Consider the following 21802-nt stretch of genomic DNA (forward strand, 5'->3'; position numbering starts at 1 on the left):
AGAAATCTTTCTGGTGGAGATTTTGCTATCCACCTTTTTCCCCAACGAGCCTACTGCATTTTAGATTATGTGTGGCACTTCCGATTTGGGAAAGTTCCACTCAAAAAGACTAAAACGCATCATTTCAAATCATAAGGTTGCGCTACAAATAATCTTTATCCGTCAGTTTGACTGAATGGGCTGTAAAATGTCCTTCATGTTTCCTTCTAGCTACATTCTTTCCCTCCTGATTATTTTATTTTTTCCTTTATTACACTGTAACCGTATAAATGAGTACAACATTATACTGCACATATGTGGTCTGCTCTCTTAAATTTAATTTACTAGAATGCACTAAGAATCTTGTTTTTCTCCCCAAATCCTCACGTCTCATTCCAGGTTTGTTTTCACATGGATGTTTTAAAAAGTAGCCTAATTGTCTCCTTTTCAGTTCTAATCCTTTTAAACAAGATTTACTGGAATGTTTCTAAACCAGGTAAATATTATATTTATTGTGTCACAATGACTGAATTAACTTTGAATTATTAGCACTCAATATTCATGTTTTTTTTTCCGTTCCATTTGTTAAAGGAACACTCCGACTTTTTGGGACTTTAGCCTATTCACCTTATCCCCCCAGAGTTGGATAAGTCCATACATACCTTTTTCATCTCCGTGCGTGCTATAAGTCTGTTTGACGCACCCACCGCTAGCCTAGCTTAGCACAAAGACTGAGAACCTTCTTAAGAAGATTGAGAACCTTATTCTGTTACCACTGAAATGTATTTGTAATGTATTTTCATATTTAAGCACTGCATCACACAAGTTGCAACTTACGTTACATCTGTGTCATTCTGTTTGGTGAAATGGTCCCACACACTATTTTCTGCACGCTTCCTCCTGTCGTTTGCCCTCGAGTGTGTTAGCCTGTAGCCTTTACTTTCTGCAAACCTTGTGAGCGCGCGAACCCAAACACTGTGACCTCGCGCCGAATGTTTTTATTGGTTTATTAAGTACAAACGGGCGAGTTATGAAAGATTGAGTGAGGGATTTGGTCACTTCACACAAAAAGATATTGGAATGAGATGCTAACTGTAGTAGCGTTTAGTCCACTGTCTATAATAGACTAATTTAGAGATCACTTTTTTTTTTTTTTTACCGACTGCCGAAAACTTTGATTGGTTAACGCTGATACGGTCAACCATCGGTCAAACGGTCATCGGTTAACATCCCTACTTAAAAGTATCGAACGCAAAAATCGAAAATCGCACCGCAATCGCAATATTTGTCCCAATATTCCCGCACTCCCAATGCGGAGCAAGTAAGGGAAAACGAGTTGAAAGCGTTCGTTCTGACTTGTTTTCAATGTTGTTTGTGCTCACCAAATTTTACACACATGGACCTGTATGGTTGGACACAAGGAATTTTGAAAGGTTTTTGAAAATAATTAAAAAAATGTAGCAATCGGAACATTAAACAGATTTTATGCTTTCAGGTACCAATAGTGTAAATCTCATGAAAATGGTCATGAACATGTAAAAACAAATCAAATCTTAGTGGTTATAAAATAGTAAAAAAAAATTATGCAAAATATAGGCCTCGAAATAAGGACTGTCCGATGTTCTTGGGCCAGTGTAAACGACGCTTGGGACAGTAGACGCAGCTGTCACTTGCCTGATTGGGCCAGTGCTGCATCATCACTAAAGTATATAATTTGCACATGTTTTTAACTCTGTTCGATACTCGCACGCTGTGTAAGAAGTTGTGTGCTCAACACATCCTAAGCAAGCACACCAAAAAACACGCCTTGGCTCAGAAAAACTGAATTGAGTTCTGTCACATCTGCTTGCACCTGAACAGATTCACACCAAATTATGTGAAAATGCCTGTATTGTCGATTATCCTAGTAAACAGTCGATCCGTGCAGCTCTTATAGTGACAGCAGCCTAATAAATCTGCTGCTGTCTGTCTGTCACGAATGTTATTAAAAAATTGCTCGCTGCTCTAGAATACTACTTGGCCTATTCTACTACTTATAAAAAATATACAATGCCCTAAGGATTGATGAGCTGCTGGGTTCATGAATATTAATCACATTATTAGCGTTCTCTCTAACTGATTTGCTAAATTCAAAACGGGACGATAATAGGTGAGCACTAGCCAATGAGATTGCGGTTTGCGCAATAGTTCCGTCCACTACCGGAGAATCCGGCATACCTTCTGCTTGTTCTAAAAAGCTAAATGATTCCAAATGAACGCCATTATTTTGAGGAAAATACATTTGACAAAAATTTAGTCGCATTTGCGAGTAATTTACTTGCATTTAAAAACTTAATAACCCATTGTTAAATCACGGTTCATTGTTTTATCGGTCTTAGTTATTTAATTATTTATTTATATGTGCTATTGCTTCTAATTTGTTGTTTTATTACTGACTGTTTACTTTGGTATTGGAATTGTCTAAAAATGTATCTAAAATTGTGATGTCATAACCTTGCTTTTAAGAATACAGGGTCAAAAACAAGTGGACCAGTGAAAATTAACCACTGACACTGACTAGTAGTACTCTCACCTTCAGCACGTTTTTATGCGGTTAAATGTTAAATACATCAAAATATACCTAATGAATATATAAAAGCATCCAAATTCTGTATGAACCTAGCAATAGTGTGCAACTTTAGCTCGCTGCATAAAAGTTTCAAAGATGCCGTTTTGGAGATGACCAGATCCTTTACGCTCCTTAAGAGTAGAAATCTTGTTTCCACGTGCATGTCCTGTTCCACATTTGCACTCCTGGATAAACCTACACTGGAGTGATGTCATTTGTATTAGTGTGTGTTGGTGTTTTGGCACAACAATAGTCCTTTGCTGTAGGCTTGGACTGTTTGTTCGTGTGGAGGATTAAATTAGCAGCAGTTGTTTATCGTCCGTACCCAATCCATCTGTCTGGCTCAGTAGAGTCGGCGCTATCTGTGCTATCATACTTCACTCCAACGCCCGACCTCTCAAACACACACACATACACACACGGAGCGGTCCACACCCCCTTCCCGCTTCCCTAACAGACAGTGAGACATTCCACCCGGTGTAACCTCCTCTGCCAAGAGCGCTTGGCTTTCCTCTATGCAGATTAGCCATGTGCTAATTGCAGTTATTTATTTATTTTCCCCTCCCTTTTTGGATCGAGAGTGAGAGAGGAAGGAAATCAGCCATGGACGAGCGATTGATTGGTGGAAGAGGAACAGGATGGGTTGAGAGGTGAACGGAGTAGCACGAGTGTCTCTTGAGCTGTAACATCATTTTAACAGAGAAGAGATGTCCAATCACTTAAGAGATTTACAGACACTAATGACAATATTTTAATGTATTTAAAGTCATCATGGAATCAAAATTAACTTGCATGAAAAAACTTGAGATCAACAAGTTATTCAAATTAATAATTTATTCAACAAGGATATGCATTTAATTTATCAAAAGTGACAAAGACCATACATTTTTTTTTAAATTTGCAAATAAAATGTTCTTATTATTTCATCTAGTTAATTGCTGAAGCTGATAAGTAATTTTGTTTTGAATGACCGCTGTTTCAGGTTTTTTAAGAACAGCCAGGGGTGTTTCAAGAGAAAATCCCATGACTGGCTCCTTGTTATTGTTGCTATGAACTAGTATCATTCATTAAAAAAGTGAAAGGGGAAACTCTCGCCCTCAGTGAGTAATGTTGCAGCGGGAAATCCTTGAATTCCCCTCAGGGATCAATAAAGTACGTCTTGTCTATTTAAAAATGAGACTGCGAGATATGGTGCTGCTTATCTTTGACCTTGCCTGAGGATGAATTAAAAGAACTTCATTTCTGAACAACTGTTATTCTCACACCGTCACATACCACCCTCATTCCCGCACTTAAGGGAGCCCTGGGGTAATTCCAATACATAATGCTGTGTGAAAGCAACCTCAGCGTTTTTAGACTGCATGCAGGTATGTGCCCACAACTGCATGTTTACCATGGTCTTAGACAGAAAGAGAATTTAGATCTCTTTTGGCCTCTGTCTTTATTTGTGAGCCATTCCCTAAAGGCAACATACAAACATGAATTTGTTGTTCTTGTAATAGTTTTCACTGGATGTACTTATTTTAAACTTGTTTAAAGTTCTCCTGTGGTGGAAATCAAGGTTTTAATGTTGTTTGTCTATGTGGTGTTTTTAATATGTTTTATGACAAACCATGTGCAAATTCATGTCAACACCATTGAGTATTTTCTCAACTGCAGATAGCGTCAAAAACGCGGTTTGAAATAGTGTCAACGTGTGATCATCAATGACTACGTTTACATGCTGTTAAAATTCGGGTTATGGTCGGGTTAAGGTCACTATTCGGGTTTCTGAAACATTCGGGATAACCCGTTTACATGCGTGAGCAGAGAGAGTTACTCCTGTATACATGGAATGTGTAATCACGCACATTCGGCGACGCACGGTTAGCGTCTGGACGTACGGACAACATTAAGCGCAATGCGTCATTTCCGATTCTTTTTCCTGTATCCAAAGACAACAACAACAGCAGCAGCAGCAGGTGGATAATGAATAGTTTGGGGCAGATAGCGATAGTCTTTGTTTGCGCTTTGGCGCTGGTACTGATCCACCAGCAGCACTTGACACTACTGTGCCTCGTGGTCTTTATTAATAGAAGGAGAGAAATTGAGCAAGAGATGGGAAATGTAGCTGGAGCTGTGCCACACATATAAAGAAATTAGTCTCCTCCTCGCTCCAAAAGTGCGTTGCTGTGCTGCGTCTCGCCATGTTAACCTCGACTTGTTTTCTTCCGCTATACTGCACGCGGGGGTTTTTATGCGCCGTCTCTACTCAAAAGACCAAGATTCCTTGTGAATAGAACATGCGCAGAACACACATTTTGATGGGGATATGCCGAAACGCGTTTACAAGACCAAATATTCGGGTTAGAAAAGGGGTACCCCAGGTATAATATCCCGGTTTTTAAAAACCGGGATATTAGCATATCCGGGTTTTTGCCGGTGTTTACATGGCCGTGCGCGACCGGGTTATTGCTAATATCCCGGTTTTGAACGGGTTATTGGCTGCATGTAAACATAGTCAATGAGGGGATCTCTGAGCTGGTGTGAGTGAGTGGAGGCGGGGCTACTTTGCATTATTAATAGAACTGGCTATATTAAACAAGGCAAGGGTGTAGTTACATTCAAGCTATTTTAAGGCATATTTTTTTGGGGGGGGGGGGATGAGAATAAGAGAGAAAGATGAATTTAAGGGATAAAATTGACTACATGGGGACTTTGATGAGGCATTAAATCTTGCATATTCTAACCATGTAAAATCCCAAGAATACAAATGAATATGGCAACTTGGGGTCAGAAATTTACTCAGATCTTTGTTCAGACAAGAACAAATCTTTGTTCTTTGTAGATTCTCCTTTATCTACTTCCATTACCCTTTTGGTCAAGGGCCTCATTGATCTCAGCCATAACTTTGTCTGGTCTGCTTTATCACAGCATGTAGATGCCATCTTCCATTCTTATAGACCATTTCAAGGACGTAAACAATAACAAACCCGTCGGAATGCTACTGCGCATGTCTGGCCCTGAAGCACTTCCGGTGGCGCCATTTTTAAACCGCAGAGCTGTCAAAACAAAATGACTAGCACATACTTTTTAAGTCTAGCTAAAACAGAACAGTTGAGATATTAAAAAAAAAATTAAAATAGCCGATAGCGTGGAATTACCGTACCCTTTAAATCAGACGCTGAGGCGACAACTATTCACTCCGAATGTAAAACATTTACCTGAAGTGTCGTATCCAGACGTGTACCATTATCTGGTTGAGACCGAGTGCGTCTACACGAGAGAAGCGGTCAAGGCATATCGTAGCCTAGATGCTTACAACTACTTCCTTAGTGGAAAAGTTGGAAACATTTGTTCCTACAATGTGGACGATATTTGTCTTGTATTTGGTGAAGTTGGAGCAAGCCAGACGTTGTCAAAAACGTACTCTGCGTGGTTCGTTGCTAAGGTGACCGGGGAGGTTATTAGTGGGCATTGCACTTGCATGGCTGGGTAAATATGTCTACTCAAATAATAAATCACATTACTAATCCTCTAGTAAGAGTATTGTTGTGTTCTATTATTACCTATTGCATAATTAATTATTTAATACGTTTGGAAATATGTGTGGTTAGGTTAGGTGAAGTGTGTAGCCATGTTGCTGCGATCCTGGTTGCTGTGGAACAGTGTGTTAGAGAAGGTCTGAATGCTCCATCTGTGACATCTGAGCCCTGCATGTGGTCACGAATAAACAAGAAGGTGCATGCAATTCAATTCTGGCTAACGTGTTTTTTTTTCTAATTCATATTAAATTAACATTCTCATTTTAATCAAATCCCTTATGAAAATTAACAAAAAATAACAAAATTAACCATAGTTTAACCATGGCATTTATAATAAAACTGTGATTATACAATACAAATGAGTATCAAAAAACAAAACAAAAACATAGTTACTAGATTTTTACTTGGTTAATAACCATAGTTCATTTTCATAAGGGGTGTGTTGCTGCTTTTATATAAAAGTAGATACTCGCAGTAAATGTATAATCCCACTTTGTTTTAGATTGATCCAAAACCAGTAGCAGACATTGAATTTTCCAAGCCTGTCAGACAAAGAGTAATTCAGAGTAGGGAGCCTATCTTACCCACTGTAGTCACACCAGTCTCACCAAGCATGCTTTTTAGGTCATTGAAGGCAAGGAATTTGCAGAAACCTGATGACAATATATGCAAAACACATGTTCCTATAACATGGTTTGCATGGATATAGTCACATACATGAAAACATATATGGATATAGGCACCATATACATGTATCTAACTATATCTGTGAAATACATAAACCATAAGAACACATTTCATGTTTTTCCATACACATACAGTATATGTGTGTGTGTGTGTGCATTTGTATGGATTGAATCAAATCCATCAAATAGGATCTTTTTAAGGACAAAGCAGGTCATAGAAAAGTAAATTCTAATTTTGACTAGTTACTAGATTGTTAATATTGTGTTATTCATTAACATAGGAACCATATTCTTAAGTGTTACCAAATAATGTAAACCAAATGCAATACAGATATGTAACTTTACTGACTTCAGCATATACATTCACTCTTAACATGTTTTTAACATGATCTGTATTTTGAGATCAATTTGACTGACTAAATGTGATTCTGATTTCAGAATGAGATCCCAGACTGTGCACTGTTTACCACTATAACTGTAGGTAGTGATACAGACACTGCATCTGAGGGAGAGCAGGAGAACACTGACAGGGTTGATGTTCTGACTACAGCTGAGGCAGATTCTAGTGAGGAATCACACGTAGTGGTTCAGAGTGACATACCTTGTACCGACAGCACTGTAAATGCAACAAACTTACCAAAGCCCCTTACGCAGCTTTTTGATGAGAAGCACAGTTTATTGTCACAAGATGAACTACAAAATGAGCTAGATAAAATCATGCAAACCATCCCTACTTACTTTAATGAACTGAATTGTAAGCGCCTTCAAGAAAGTACACTGGGTCAGTCCTCTTGTGAACAGTGGTTTGAGCAGAGACAGGGTAGAATCACTGCAAGCCACTTTAATGAAGTGTTAAGAAGCAAGACAAGTCAAGCTAGCGTGACATCTAAAATCATGGGCTACACATCCAGCAGAAATGTAGCAGCCTTAGCTTGGGGAAAGAATAATGAAAAACTAGCTAGAGAAGCATTTACTTCAAACCAGATGACCTGTCATGACAGCTTGGTAGTGGAAGAAATAGGGTTAGTAGTAAATCCAAAGTTTCCTTATTTAAGAGCCAGCCCAGATGGAATAGTCCATTGCAAGTGCTGCCCACGTGCTACACTTGAAATAAAATGCCCCTTAAAGTATGCAAATATATCCATAACTGATGCTATCAAGAGCAAAGATTTCTGTCTGGGGAAAAACTTTGAGCTTAAACAGAACCATGCATACTATGCACAAGTTCAGGGGCAAATGGCAGTGTGTGAACTCGAAACATCTTTCTTTGTCATTTGGACAACAGAGGACTGCCACATTCAGAAAGTAGAGTTCTCTAAAGAGTACTGGGCTCAGATCAGAACAAAACTGGACCTCTTCTACAGTCAGCACATTCTCACAGAAATTTGCACACAAACTGAAGAAACAATTTCTGATCGCAGAGACTTCCTGTTTGTGTAAAAGCAGGTCTAAAACATCTGTCACACAGTGCTCTGTCTGTCACAAGGTGTTTCATCTGAAATGTGTAGGTTTAAAAGGCACCCTGGTGAGCAATGGTTTTGTTCAGTGTGTTCACCATAATCCAAATAAATGTGAAATCATACACAGCCTTCCAAGTAATTTGTTAAAATTATTTTAGTAATTGTAATACATTCAATCAATTGCAGGACAACAAATATTCTCATTTACAAACAAATGTTTAATAATTGTAGATAGTTAGAAAAACAAATTTAAAGACCAAACATAGATACAATATAATTCTATATACAACAGCTATGCATAATTCTGTACACAATCATTGAATAGCAAAATAAAAGTTTTTCAACCACTTGTCAGTGTCTCATGTCTAATGTATTTTTTTTTTTAACCGAATTAATGACTTGTCCAAATTAGATAATGCAGAACAAACCAATAGAATTTTATCTACAGTTGCCACTGTGTCTTTTGATCTTCGCTTCACCAAGTTTATGGGGAGTGTTTGTCTTAAAATGCAGTACTTTTTAATTCGACCAATAGCTCTTTCCACATGAATCCTCAACCTTGACATTTGACGTGACACAGACACTTCTTGTCCTGAAAGCTGTGTCTTTCCAAGGGTTGAAGCTGGTATGAGTAGCTGGACTCCTTTCGCAGCAAAATACTCAGGGAAACTGAACCCTCTGTCAGCCATAACAATGTCTCCCTCTTCTAAAAGATCAATTAAACCAGATGATTTTGTGATTGTTTTGTCACTGGCTCTACCACCCAAGACTTGGAAAGGAATGTGATTGACCCTGTTGGACTGATGCCAACCAGGAATTTGATGGTGTTGTGGGACTTATAGTTGGAGTATGTCATTGTTCTTGCACTGAGTGATGTTGGTCGGTCAATAAAAATCTCGCCTGCAGTCTATGATACACCTCACTGAATTGAATGGGGGGGCTTTTGAACAGGGCAGGAAGACTCTTTTTAATCTCTTCCCTAGAAGGCCAATGAATTAGAGAGCTGAAACGCTGTGTCATCACGTTCAACCAGTCATGAAATATTGGATTTAAAGGATCGTCTGATGGCTTTCCTAAAGACACAAGTAGAAAAACATTATTGGGATAGGTTAAATATTTTACTCATCACTGGTTGAAGATAGATGACCATTGCATACTGCACTGTAACACTTTAAAAAGGGTCTTATATTAGTAAATATTTTAGGTATCATGAACAAACAATTAACATTTTACAGCAAGTCTAAAATATTTACAATTGTTCACAAGTTCATAATGTACAGCTTGATAGTGGCTTATGGCAAAATCGGGTTAACTTTAAAACACACAATAATTAAAAACAGATTTGTAATGAAAGTATATTACTTTAATATTTAATATGAGATGATTTGACTGCTTTTATTGCGCTCTTCATTTGTAAGTCGCTTTGGATAAAAGTGTCTGGTTTAAATGATTAAATGTAAATATAGTTAATCTTTAAATTAACCCGGTTAATGAGCAATGAAAAAAATAACCATACTGTTCTTTAATGCATTATTAGTGCATGTTGGAATTAACATTAAACAAGATTAATAAGTGATGAAAAAGTTGTTTATCGTTATATTTTGTGAAATAATGCAGTTAGATAATGTTACACAATAAAACATTATTGTAAAGTGTTATACACTGCAACACACCGCTGAATGGATAGCTAAACAACTAATGTACGGCTACTTCCATAAGTACAGCCCACAGAACATTTAGAAATGAAACAGAAATAAAAATCTGGCTTTTTTCGCTAACGTTAGCCATTTAACGTTACATGCTATCTACATATGAAAACCATGACGGAGCCAAACTGCTAGCTCAAATAATGACTCGTCGTCATACTTAACTAGTGAACGTATAGAAATACAAAAATGTCGTTTACTTACCAGAGATAAAATGTGTGCTGCATATCCTAGAGTTGCTAGTTGGTATCCAGCCTTCACTACTTGTTGGTAACAGCCAACAACCGAACAGCAAGCTCCTAATTTAAATTTGGGCATTTTTTTTATCGAATGAATGAGAAAATAATCGTACAACTGCCATAAAAAAGCGCCTCCCGTCTGTTGTTTTGAATGTGCGCGATAACTAACCGGAAACGTCTGAGGGCCAAACACGTCACTTCCTTCCATCTACAAATTGCCGTTGAAATGGTCTATACAAGTAAACTCTGCTGTACCGTCAAAATTAACTCAAAACTATCTCCAGTCTGGACTTGTGGGCTACAAAACTACATCTCTCCCATTAATCAACTTGAGCAGACACTAGAAGCATCCGCTGCGGCCCGTCACTCGTCCATCTGAAATAACATTTTATTTTTTTTTTCCTCATGTTCTTGTTTCTTGCTCATATTGACAGAAGAAAAAGTGCCCAGATTTACTTCAGTAGTCTCAGGCAGGTCCAGTCTCCAGCACTACTCTGATATCCAGAGTGTCTTATTACAGCTGCTCAAGGAGATTAAAGATTTGCTGTGGTCACAGCTGTTACCACTTCAACTGTCCTGCCCTGTCTCTCTGTGCCTTTACTGGTCCTAGTGATCTTTGAAAAGTGGGAAAAGCATAGTCCAAGACAAAGAAGAGCTGAATTTATAAAAATGACCCTGTTAAAAAAATTATGTACCCTTGATTCTTAATACTGTGTCGTAACCTGGATGATCCTGGATTTTGTTTTGTGATGGATGGTTGTTCTTGAGTCCCTTGTTTGTCTTGAGCAGGTAAGTTGCCCAAAGTTCTTTAGAAAAATAATTTTTCCTTTAGAAAATTCTTCAGATTTCCAGCATCTTTTGTATATTTGAACCCTCTCCAGCAGTGATTGTATGATTTTGAGATCCATCTTTTCACACCGAGGACAATTGAGGGACTCAAACAACTATTAAAAAAGGTTCAAACATTCAGTGATGCTCCAGAAGGAGCAACAATGTATTAAGTATTAAGAGGAGTCTGAGAACAGCCAGTATGCTCCACACAGAGATCTGATCTCACCATCATCGAGTCCATCTGGGATTAAATGAAGAAACAGGAAAAAAATCTAAGACTGACTAAATCCAGAAGAACTGTGGCAATGTCTCCAAGACACTTGAAGAAACCTTCCTGCAAAGCTATCTGAAAAACTTGCAAGTGTACCTGGACAAAAACGGTTTTAAATGTAAACACAAAAAACACAACAACAAAACACTGCTGCTCCCCACATTATGAATACCCGTGCAGATGCGGGCATTTTAATTTTGCCTTTAAATTAGCGAAGGTGTAACGATACACATTTTCGTATTGAACCGAAACAACCACACCGCAACAACCACACAGTTGCTGAACATCAAATGGCAAACGTAATGAAAGTGGAACGAAACTGCACTACTTGTTATTTTGTGCTTCACTGTCCGTTTATCATTTTGGACCAATGTCAGTGCAGCGTGAGCCGATATTGATCAAGAGACACTGTTACTACACAGCGCTAAGACATCCAGTAAAGAAAGCATTTGAATTTGCCACAGAAGTAATAACATCGCAGCTATGACATCGAGATCTAGTGAGAAGCATTCAAATTTCTCCGTTATTAACCGTATATCTCTTTTAGATCAAACAGTGCCGACGTGGAAACCAGGAGAAACATTGTGACATGAATTAACTAGTTATAGGCTTTAAATCCACAGACCAGCAACATTCACCATGGAAGTTTGGCAGGAATAGTTAAATGCTTTCAAGTAGGCCTACATCACACATGTTTTTCCAGCACTTCAAAACCTCAAATATTATCAATGTTAATATTTAAATGTTATTTTTGTTCATCCTTCAAAGATTACCATTAGATCTTTAGATCAGATCTTTGAGTTCAGCTCATGAAAAATGGGGGCAAAAACAAGTGTTGCGTTTATAATTTTGTTCATATATATATTATATTGCGATATGAGAAAAAAAATTGTAATAACATTTTAGTACACCGTAGTTAAATTACAGGCAAAATATGCATTTAAACCCTATATAACTAGAAAAAGGTGAGGGATTTCATTGGACATAGAAATGAACAATCTTTTACAATTCAATGGGGGTAAAATGTTTACATGGTACAATTTCTGAAAAGCTACGGTTTTGTATTATTGCTTGACACAAATTTCACGATTTCAATTCTTGTGATTTGATATTGACTCATTTGGATAAATATTAGGTACACAAGATGGATGTTAATTTTTCTCAAGAAAAAAAACCCCTCACCTAATGCTGTAAACACAGAGCAGTATCAGCAGGTAGTAGCCTATTATTTAAGGTTAAAAATAACTCAAATTAAATCTAATGCGTTTTTTATTATAACAACTTTATTTAATGATATAAGTAAAACAAATTTATAATAAATTTATTATGGTGCACATATTTAGCAAAATACTCTATAGCTCTTTTTTTCTAGCCAACTAACGTACTATTTATGTTCATTAAATTGCTTTTCTGAGGTAATTGTTATGTGACATTATTGTTCTCCAGCTGTTTTATTGACCCCTTTCCGCGGTTGAAAAACACTGATTGATCGATATTATGTATGAGTATGGGGAATATATTTCGGTAAGTTGTACTGTATCTTTCAACATTGCTCATGTTTACTTACTAGTTGAGATTATCGGTTCACGTGCCGCTTGAACTGATGCACTATAGGATCTGTCACGTCACATTTACAAGCGGAAAAGTTTGTTTGAATTTCGTAATAAAATGAACAATCTTAAGAGCTGAGACTTTTTTTTATATCATAAGTAACCTGCTCTGTCTTGTCTGTCGGTCTTCGTGTCCTCTTTGCTTCGCGATTTTTCTGTGAAAAATGGATAATGGATGTGTGAAAATGGATGTGTGGCGTGAGTATGTGAAAGAGTCATGCTGAATGCGTTGGCGGTGAGCCCTTTTAATCTCACGCATTCGCAAACTGCAGTTGCATATGCTCGCTTTCTTGCTGTTGTGTTTAAGGAGGTGGGTTTGTGCTCTATTAACTTGGACTATTACCATGCTCTGTGTTTGATTATTAATGCCTGTGCATCACGCGAGTTGGACACAGTAGAGGAAAAGGTTAAACGTTCAGTTCAGCCTCGATTCTGTTTCGTCATTAGTAGTAATAAACGTTGTAAAAGAGCACCAAATTGAACAAAACAATATAACTGCAAAATTTGAATTTATGAATGTCAAACGGTATCCTCGGTATCGCAAAATCCACAACATAATACCGGTTGTCACGTTCATACCGGTAGCGCCCACCCCTAATAAATGTATAATAAATATATCTATTGGTGTGTTTGTGTGTCTCATGTTTCATTTTACCTTACTGTCATCAGTGAGCTGCTGTCAGGCACACGTCGGCATTAATTTGCCCGGTTCAGCATGTTGAATCGGCGTTGGGTCATCAGTGAGAGAGTTTGCTCTGATTCAGTTTAGCGAGTCAGTGCACAAGAATAAAAGCAAAAGTGAGCAAAACGTTCAAGACTGCACAGACAGAAGGCTGTTCTAATTTTACGTAATCTTGTCTGAGCTTTCCAAAATTTAAATCGTTTCATTACGAGCTGCCTGGAATGTAGAAAGTGATTGATAATTAAAATAGCTGGCAAGTTCTGGTTTGTTTACTTTTTGTATATCTACTGTTCTAGTTTCGGTTTCCCTTTTTGATTGATGAATATGATACCTGCTGCAGGTGGGGAACACACATGCTAGTTGGCTTTTTTCTTTTGTTTCTGCGGTGTGTTCAAGCATAGTTTTGTTTTTTAGGCCTAGATGCAGCCGCCGCGAAGCGACAACCCAGCCGGCTTTCGTTGCCACCAGTTCTTTGGGCTTGTCACATCCTTGTCACATCTTTAACATAAAGGCTTGTCACATCCTTAACATGAACATGATGTGTTTTTGTTCTTCCTGATTCAGATGTTGCATTACTATTCAGTTCAATTCTAATAAAACAATTTGAGAATAGTTGAAAGCAAGTGCAGCCTTTTTACAAGTAGAAAAAATATGGGCAGTTCATCACCAATTTCTGTTGATGATCTCAGTTTTTGCCTCGAAGTGGAAAGGTCCCTGTCGTCATAATCATCCCTGTCATCTTTCCCTAATTCCCAAGCACTGTATTCTTGTAGTACCAGAGACTTTATTCCAATCTCTCTCTGTCCTGTGAGCTGGTGTTCGGGTCACCCTTCAATCATCATACACATTTGTTTCCTCTTGTCTGTTTTCAAAGGGAAGTTCAGTGTTCATCCAGCCGCTGGCACTCAGGATGGCCTGGCAGATAGAACCGCTGCTTTCATTCTCTCATTCATTCTGTGCCAATTTCCCCTCTTCACTGGCACTGTTTTTGAAGCGTACAGATCTATTTTTGATTTTGGGTGGTGTGCCTATGCTATGCTCTGGCTAGTACTGTTGTGACATTGTGATTGTTTTCATTCTTAACCGTGGAAACAAGCCTCTCTTGATATTGATCACCATTGACTTCATTTTAACCAGAGATGCTTAAGTGAATGCTTTCAGAAAATGAATGATCCAAATTCTTGGCGTGCAGCTGGATCAATGCTGTAAGGAAGCTGAATCGTACCACAATAATTTCACTTCCTGTATGGCACTAGCTGATTTTGAACTGTGCAGCTGAATTATTAGCACTTACCTTTTATTCTTTTTTTTTTTTCAGCCTCCCGTCCCCATGGACCAGGTGGGAAAAATTCGAGGGCAACACTACGGTGCTGGAAACCCCTACTCTCAGCAGCAGGGACCTTCCCCTGGCTCCCAACAGGGTCCTCCTTATCCAGGACAAGGTTACGGACCCTCGGGACCCCAGAGATATCCTATGGGCATGCAGGGCCGCACTCCTGGGAGCATGAGCGGAATGCAATACGGACAACAGGTCAGCTTAATGTATTTATGTTGAGGTGTTTTGTGTCATTTTGATGCATTACATAGCTTTGAAATATTTTCCTGCCAAGTAAATTAGTCTGTTGTATGGCAACTATAGAACAAGGTGCTCCACGCTATGGATTTTTTAACTGGACCCGCCACGGAAAAGTAATGAATAAAATACTGACAAGCAGTAGAAACACTCTTTGCAACAATACAGTCTGAAGGCTTTTCAATCTTCAAATCACTGTCATTTACCATGGATTTACTGTAGTAACACTATATGCACCATGGTGGAGGAAATGTGGGATATTCATATCAAATGTTACTATATTATTAATGTAGACATGTTTTATGACATGAGTAATATAATTACTGTATTTTTTTGTGATTTAAGCTATTGTTTGTGCATTTATACTAAATGTATAGGCTACTGTTTTTCATACAAATACCATAGAAACCATATATTTAGATTTTACCATGGTGGTGTAAGGGGCTATATGCGTGGTTTTAATTGTGGTTATCATCATCTAAATGCATGCTATGGAAGACCAATGGTTAATTTTAAGAAAACCGTATAAAAAGTAGGATTTTACCATTTTTACAGATGTTACTGTTTTTGTTAATGAACATAAATTTACATCGGCATCTTAACTCAAGCTACTGTCAAATGTGCATTTATAAGAAATAAAACATGTAATATTATTAATATTGCAGCCTGCACTGCAAACTGTGCCGAAGATGCATGTCATCAAAGTCAGGCAACACAAACCTGTTTCATGATTTGAAACAATATCAACCACATGTAGAAACTAAGAATTGGTTCTATTAAGATATTTATTTTAAGGAAAAAAGACTGGAAAAGTGCAAAGAAAAACGTGAAGTGTTTGTCATGTTATGACAATAAAGAGCAGTTTAAAACCACTATTAATTGTCTGGTTTCTACAGCTTTCACTTAGAAGCAAAAATCTGTTTTTAAACTTGAAAGAAATAAAGATTTGACATGCATCGTGAGAATTATTAATATCGACTGATATGAACGATTTCATTGATGTATTTTTTTTACCATATTGCCCATCCTGACATGCATTTTATATATATTTAACCTTGTATATAAGGTTATAACACCAACATATTAGATCACTTTTTCTAGTAATAATTTCTCTAATAATTAGATGATTTTTTTCTCAATTGTAATTTCGAGACCACAGCAAAAACGGCTAGCCTAACTAACACAAATGATTAAACCTTATTAACGACAATTACCGTAAATAATAAATCAAATTGCAAAAGTACAACTAAAACAATAAAGCAGTGTTTATTTTATTTGTTTTTCACATACAAAATTTGACTTTCTATTTATTTTAATAGACGCATACAATTTTACAAATCAATTTTGCTCAGGGGGTTGGTAAACAGACCCTTTCCATCACTCTTCTGCAGCACTTGTTTGTGCATTAGTGCCACTACGTCACGTAATATCTAGACTGCACTTTAAAAGAATTTTCTGATTTTTGTTTCGGCACATCCAGTACCCCTGTACAGCGATTTTAACAAATCGTATCAGGAACACAACATATTTTTGTGTAGCGCACCCACAAGTATGTAGCTAAAATACTACATTTATGATTTTATTAAGTATGATTCATAATTCTGGGAGCTAATTCATAAGTTTTTCAAATTAGTTTTGAGGCCATTTTAGATCCATACTGTAGAATTCAGGTGGTTCTGGTCTAACCATTAGGTTTATTAACATAGTGGGCAGACCTTTTAAGTCTGCTGCCAAATTTATTTCCAGGGTCTCAGCTTGAACCTGAAGGCTTCTGTCAGTCTTAAGACGTTCTTGATCATAGCAGCATGAGCTCATGAGTCTTTTCATCTGCACTTTCAAAGAAGGTTGTTATGAGGTCACTGAGGCTCGGGTTTGTCACATGGGGATTTCCTTGCACTGCTGTATTTTTGTATGTGGCAGTCTTCAAGTGTCTGCCTTTCTTCATCCTGTTGTCTGTGCACTTGTGCTAGGTGCCCCATTGTGCTTGTGTTGAGTAAGCAGATGCACTGGAGTGCCATCCATTTGTAGACTGGCGTAGAACATGCTCTTCAGGTTGTTTTTATTAAACCTTCCTGTCAGAGGTGTTTTTCTTCCCCATTTTTATATTTCCTTTTTTCCTTGAGAGAGAAAGTGCCCAGCTTGTCACCATCAGGCTTTTGTCACACAGTACATTCACCAGCAAGGTCAACATTTTTTGTTGGCTGACTGAAAGTAATGAAATTCAAGCATTTCACTGAAAGCCCATGTATGCCCTGGTCGTTCAAATGGATAAAGAGCTCTGTGGATAACACTGACCCTCAGTCTTAGTGAAACCTAAAATGTATTTTTGCTGCTATTGTGAGCCTTCTGAAAAAAGTGGAATGAGAACACCTCTCACAATGCAACTCACATTAACTGCTATTTTGCACAGTTGCTTGCCAAGTTGATTCTCATAATTTGGGGCTCCAGACTGCGACTAAAAATATTAATTTGCAAGTGATATTTTTGCTGAGATCGCCAATGGCGACTATATAAATGTACATGTTATGATTCAAAATTGTCTTTTTACCTGCTGTTCTCTGATGAGTAGCCCATCACATCTTTTGTCTTGTTGACGTAGCCTAATAAAATGAGAACACGCGCAGCAAAATTCGCACGGATCATCTTTCTGTGTCAGAAACATATCATATTCATAAAAATATCTGGCTTTTTCAAAGAACTTATTCCAGCATGAAAGAGAGAAAATGAAGGAGACACGCGTAAATAAATTAACATCCAAGTACTGTAAGTGCAGGAATAAGTACAACAGATAACATATCAGATGTGTGGACGCAAACTAATCGTTAACAATTCTAGTTTTTAATTGATACTGATTTGTATTCTTATTCTCCATATCTTTTAATCTTTGCTGTTTTCTTTTACTGCCTGAACTTCACATTATTTGTCACGCAGCCATCCATAATCACAGTAAGATTAGCAGTTTTGCCCTTAATTGTCACCTTTTAATGTTTGTGAATTTTATTAAAAAATGAACCAACTTTCAGCTTTCAAATTCTGTCAGTTTTATCACAAAATAAAACCAATAAATGTCGATTTGTTGCTCTTTGTGGCCTGACAAATCACTCAATCAGCATTTTGATCTTGGAAAGAGCTTGTATAAAACAGCTTGAGAACAATCATGTCACGTAACGTTAAATTTACCTCAGGCTCAGAAAAGCCATTCAATGCTCATGCACTTGTTAGTCAGCTAGAAAAATAACTATAGAATGGGGCATTTTACAATATGGTCACATAATCCTCATTTTTATTTAACCTGTTTTCTACATGAGAAAGAATGGAAGGAGCTAAAAAAATTATTTAACAAGGTCTGTATAATTGCATATTGAAGAGCTGCCTTTCACCAAATTTTCCGCTCAGATACTAATGCATAAAAATAGATTGGGTGTGTGCAAGACATACAACAACGTTTATTGGATGCATTAGGGGGTCGCCAGATTATACTCATTGGCCAAGTGATGCTGACATTATTATGGTGACTGGCTCAGATTATGTGTAAAGAACAATTCTTTGTAACTGTATATGTAGTTCCCAAGTTGGAAAAGTAATTCAGTTCCTACTTTAAGTGAATCTTAGTTCCCAGGACATCCACAAGTTCGATGAAAACACTGATGCTGTAAAAGGGCAGACGTGAAAACGCATGACAAAATTATTATTATTTATTTTTTTGTGGCACTTAAAAAAAATATTTTATATTATTTGCAATTATATTTGGGATTAATTACATTTAATTATTTTTGTGTTATAACCTGTAACTGAGAATGAGTAATGTTATGTATTCATACCGTTTTTGGTTTGGCTTTTGTTTTTGAATAGTATTCATAATTTGCACTAGGGATTATTATTATAATATTATTTTCATTGGAAGCTTTAAGTAGCTGGTCAATGTTTATTTGTAGCAAGTCTGTTTGCAGACTTGTTTGCAGACACACAGTCCACCCCTACCACTCATCTGTTTCAGTTTTATTTACGGGTTACGCTGGCTCTAAATTGAGTGTCAGTTGACCCCTCTCACTGAATGTAAACAGTGTCCTACCGGGTAACTTTTTCCAAGCAGTTCCTTCTTGTGCTATACTTTCCTCCCTGCCACCTCCTCACTCCCTTCTGCTGCTATCGTCTGGCTGTCTGCCCACATGCCCATGAGAAAAGCTTAAGTGAAAAGCACTTCAATCAGAAGTTTTGAAATCACAAAATAAAACAAAAAATGCCATGATTTAATATGAAAATGATAACAGTGAAAATATTTATAATAATAACACAATGCACTGTTGTGATGGTCTCTCGTATGTATGCAGTACTTCAATATAGTCTGCTTAAACTCCACCTCTTCACAATTAATTGCAATACGTCACAATTAGGGGTGCACAATATATCGAATCAATATCGTTATTGCGATGTCACGTCGCCCGATATTATATCGAAAGTTTTGCGATATTTTGTTTATGATGTGTCCGACATGCACCTCTCGAAAAATACACGTCGCTTGGTAGCGTTGCATTTCCCCCGACTCATTTCCTGGTTCTCCTTTTCCATAAACAACATGCAATCAAGGAGAGGGTTAACTTTTCATGCTACAGATTTCCCACAGTGGTCAGAAAGAAGACACTTTGTTTCTCTCAATATGACTAGTCGCTATTTGCTCCAAAGCTAATCGCCGTCACTCTCTCACTTCTCCCTCGCTCTACCACACACACACACACACACACACACACACACACACACACACACACACACACACACACACACACACACACACACACACACACACTTACTTGCCGGCTCAACGCACACACCAGCGCGCAAGTATAAACATCTGGGGCCTCATTTATAAACGTTGCGTACGCACAAAAGAAGGCGTACGCCGCTCTCTACGCAATAATTGGTATTTATAAAAAGCAAACTTCACGGGAAAATGTGCGGTCCTTCACGCAAGCTCTGACCCAGGCGTACGCACAAAAACGGGTGAAATGAGAAATGGCGACACTGCCGGCAGATGGAAGAAACACGTGAAAGTGTGTGAAACTGTAGACCGTTGTGTAAAAGAAATGGCAATACTGCCTCTCATAAATAACATGAAGACTTCACAAAGCAAGTCTTACAATTAACAGCCTACACGAACCCGTTCGATCGATCTGCAGTGTAAAACAAACAAAATCAAACGAAAATTACAACAGAAATGGAAATGAACACATATTTACAAAAATAAAAGTGAAATGTTCTGCGATAATATTGGCATGTTATGCAATTCATAACCAACAGAGCGAAATAATGTACAAAACTGATATTATCGTCTATGTGTCCGTCTGGCGGAGCATATAGATGCAGATAGATAGATAGATAGATTGTCCACTGGGGAAAGTTGTTTTCATAGTAAACATTTCTTCATCAGCTACGGAATCATGGTATTCATGCATATGCCTTTAGTTTGTTTTATTTTTGATAAAATATGACGTATGTCTCAACCATTCAGAAAGCTGCAAGAAATTACACTGAACTACTTTCCATTTCCACTTAGGTTATAACCGACATCTGTAGCTTGTCAGATGCAATTAAATGGATGGAAATAAAATGCCCCATCACAATGGGTAATGACGCACAATGGCCGATCTTTTCTTTTTTATTTCGGCCACGGTCCGAGGTTGTGAGCATTTACGGCGTCTGCAACCTTTTGCCACTCAAGTGCCTTTATGGCATTAGTAATGCCCACACTGTGCCCTCCAAACAACATTTTTCTCCTCTTTTCCACCTCGCCAACGATAACTTCTACTTCACATTGAGTGAAGATATGTTTTTTTTATTTCCTCTCTGTGTTTGCCATGATTTCGCAATCGATGAATATTAACTTGTGGGCGTTTCACGGACTATTTATGGGCAACTATGGGCGTAACATGAAGCCGCAAAAGCTGCGCTACATTTAGAATTGATTGTGATTTATTAAGGGAAAACTGCGTAGGATGTGCGTGCGCACGGTTTTATAAATCCGAATATTTCTGTGCGTACGCACGTCCTATGTTTCATCCGTACGCCACTTCTGACGCAAATCCTATGCAAAGTTTTATAAATGAGGCCCCAGGCCACCTGGCCGCTTCATGTGTTTTCTCAGATCGGATAGCTATCTGATTTATCAAAACGATTCCATTTACACCTGGTCACATAAATGTGTTTTTGCAAAACGGATATAAATCCGATCTTTAATTCCTGCGCTATATGCAGATTTAATGGAGTCCACGTCACCGAAAGCAACAGTTATGAGCTGCATTTTATTGATCGTCAGATAAAATTTTTAAATCAAAGACCGTAATAAGAGAGAGCGGCTACAGCCCTGGTAAGATCATTTCTTTCATTTTAATGAAGATGATTGTGTGTTATAAGCATCTGCAACTTACTTTCACTTTGATTTGCGATAGTTTGCACGTTGGCTTGATGAATCTATGCTCAGCTTCGGTGATGCGTGCTGCAGTAGCGTCGTCACATCTGACTATAACATGACATATAGCCTATAACACGCTCTCACACTTTAAATTTTTTGCATTTTTGTTTGGAGTAAAATTTACATGTGGTTTCAACAACCAGATGCATTTACACTTGTACAGTTTC

At 37.8% G+C, this 21802-nt stretch overlaps 1 protein-coding gene across 2 annotated transcripts in view; it reads left to right on the forward strand.

The window, feature by feature from the left end:
• arid1ab (AT-rich interactive domain 1Ab) overlaps positions 1–21802 on the forward strand; it is a 104881-nt gene that overhangs the window by 24916 nt on the left and 58163 nt on the right. For both annotated transcript variants that reach the window (XM_079590504.1, XM_079590503.1), the window contains one exon: positions 14915–15127. In XM_079590504.1, the coding sequence (XP_079446630.1) occupies positions 14927–15127 (201 nt within the window). In that variant the 5' untranslated portion in view covers positions 14915–14926. The remainder of the gene's footprint in view (positions 1–14914; positions 15128–21802) is intronic.

Source organism: Phoxinus phoxinus (genome assembly GCF_949152265.1).
Source record: "Phoxinus phoxinus genome assembly, chromosome: 19".
Lineage (NCBI taxonomy): Eukaryota > Metazoa > Chordata > Actinopteri > Cypriniformes > Leuciscidae > Phoxinus > Phoxinus phoxinus.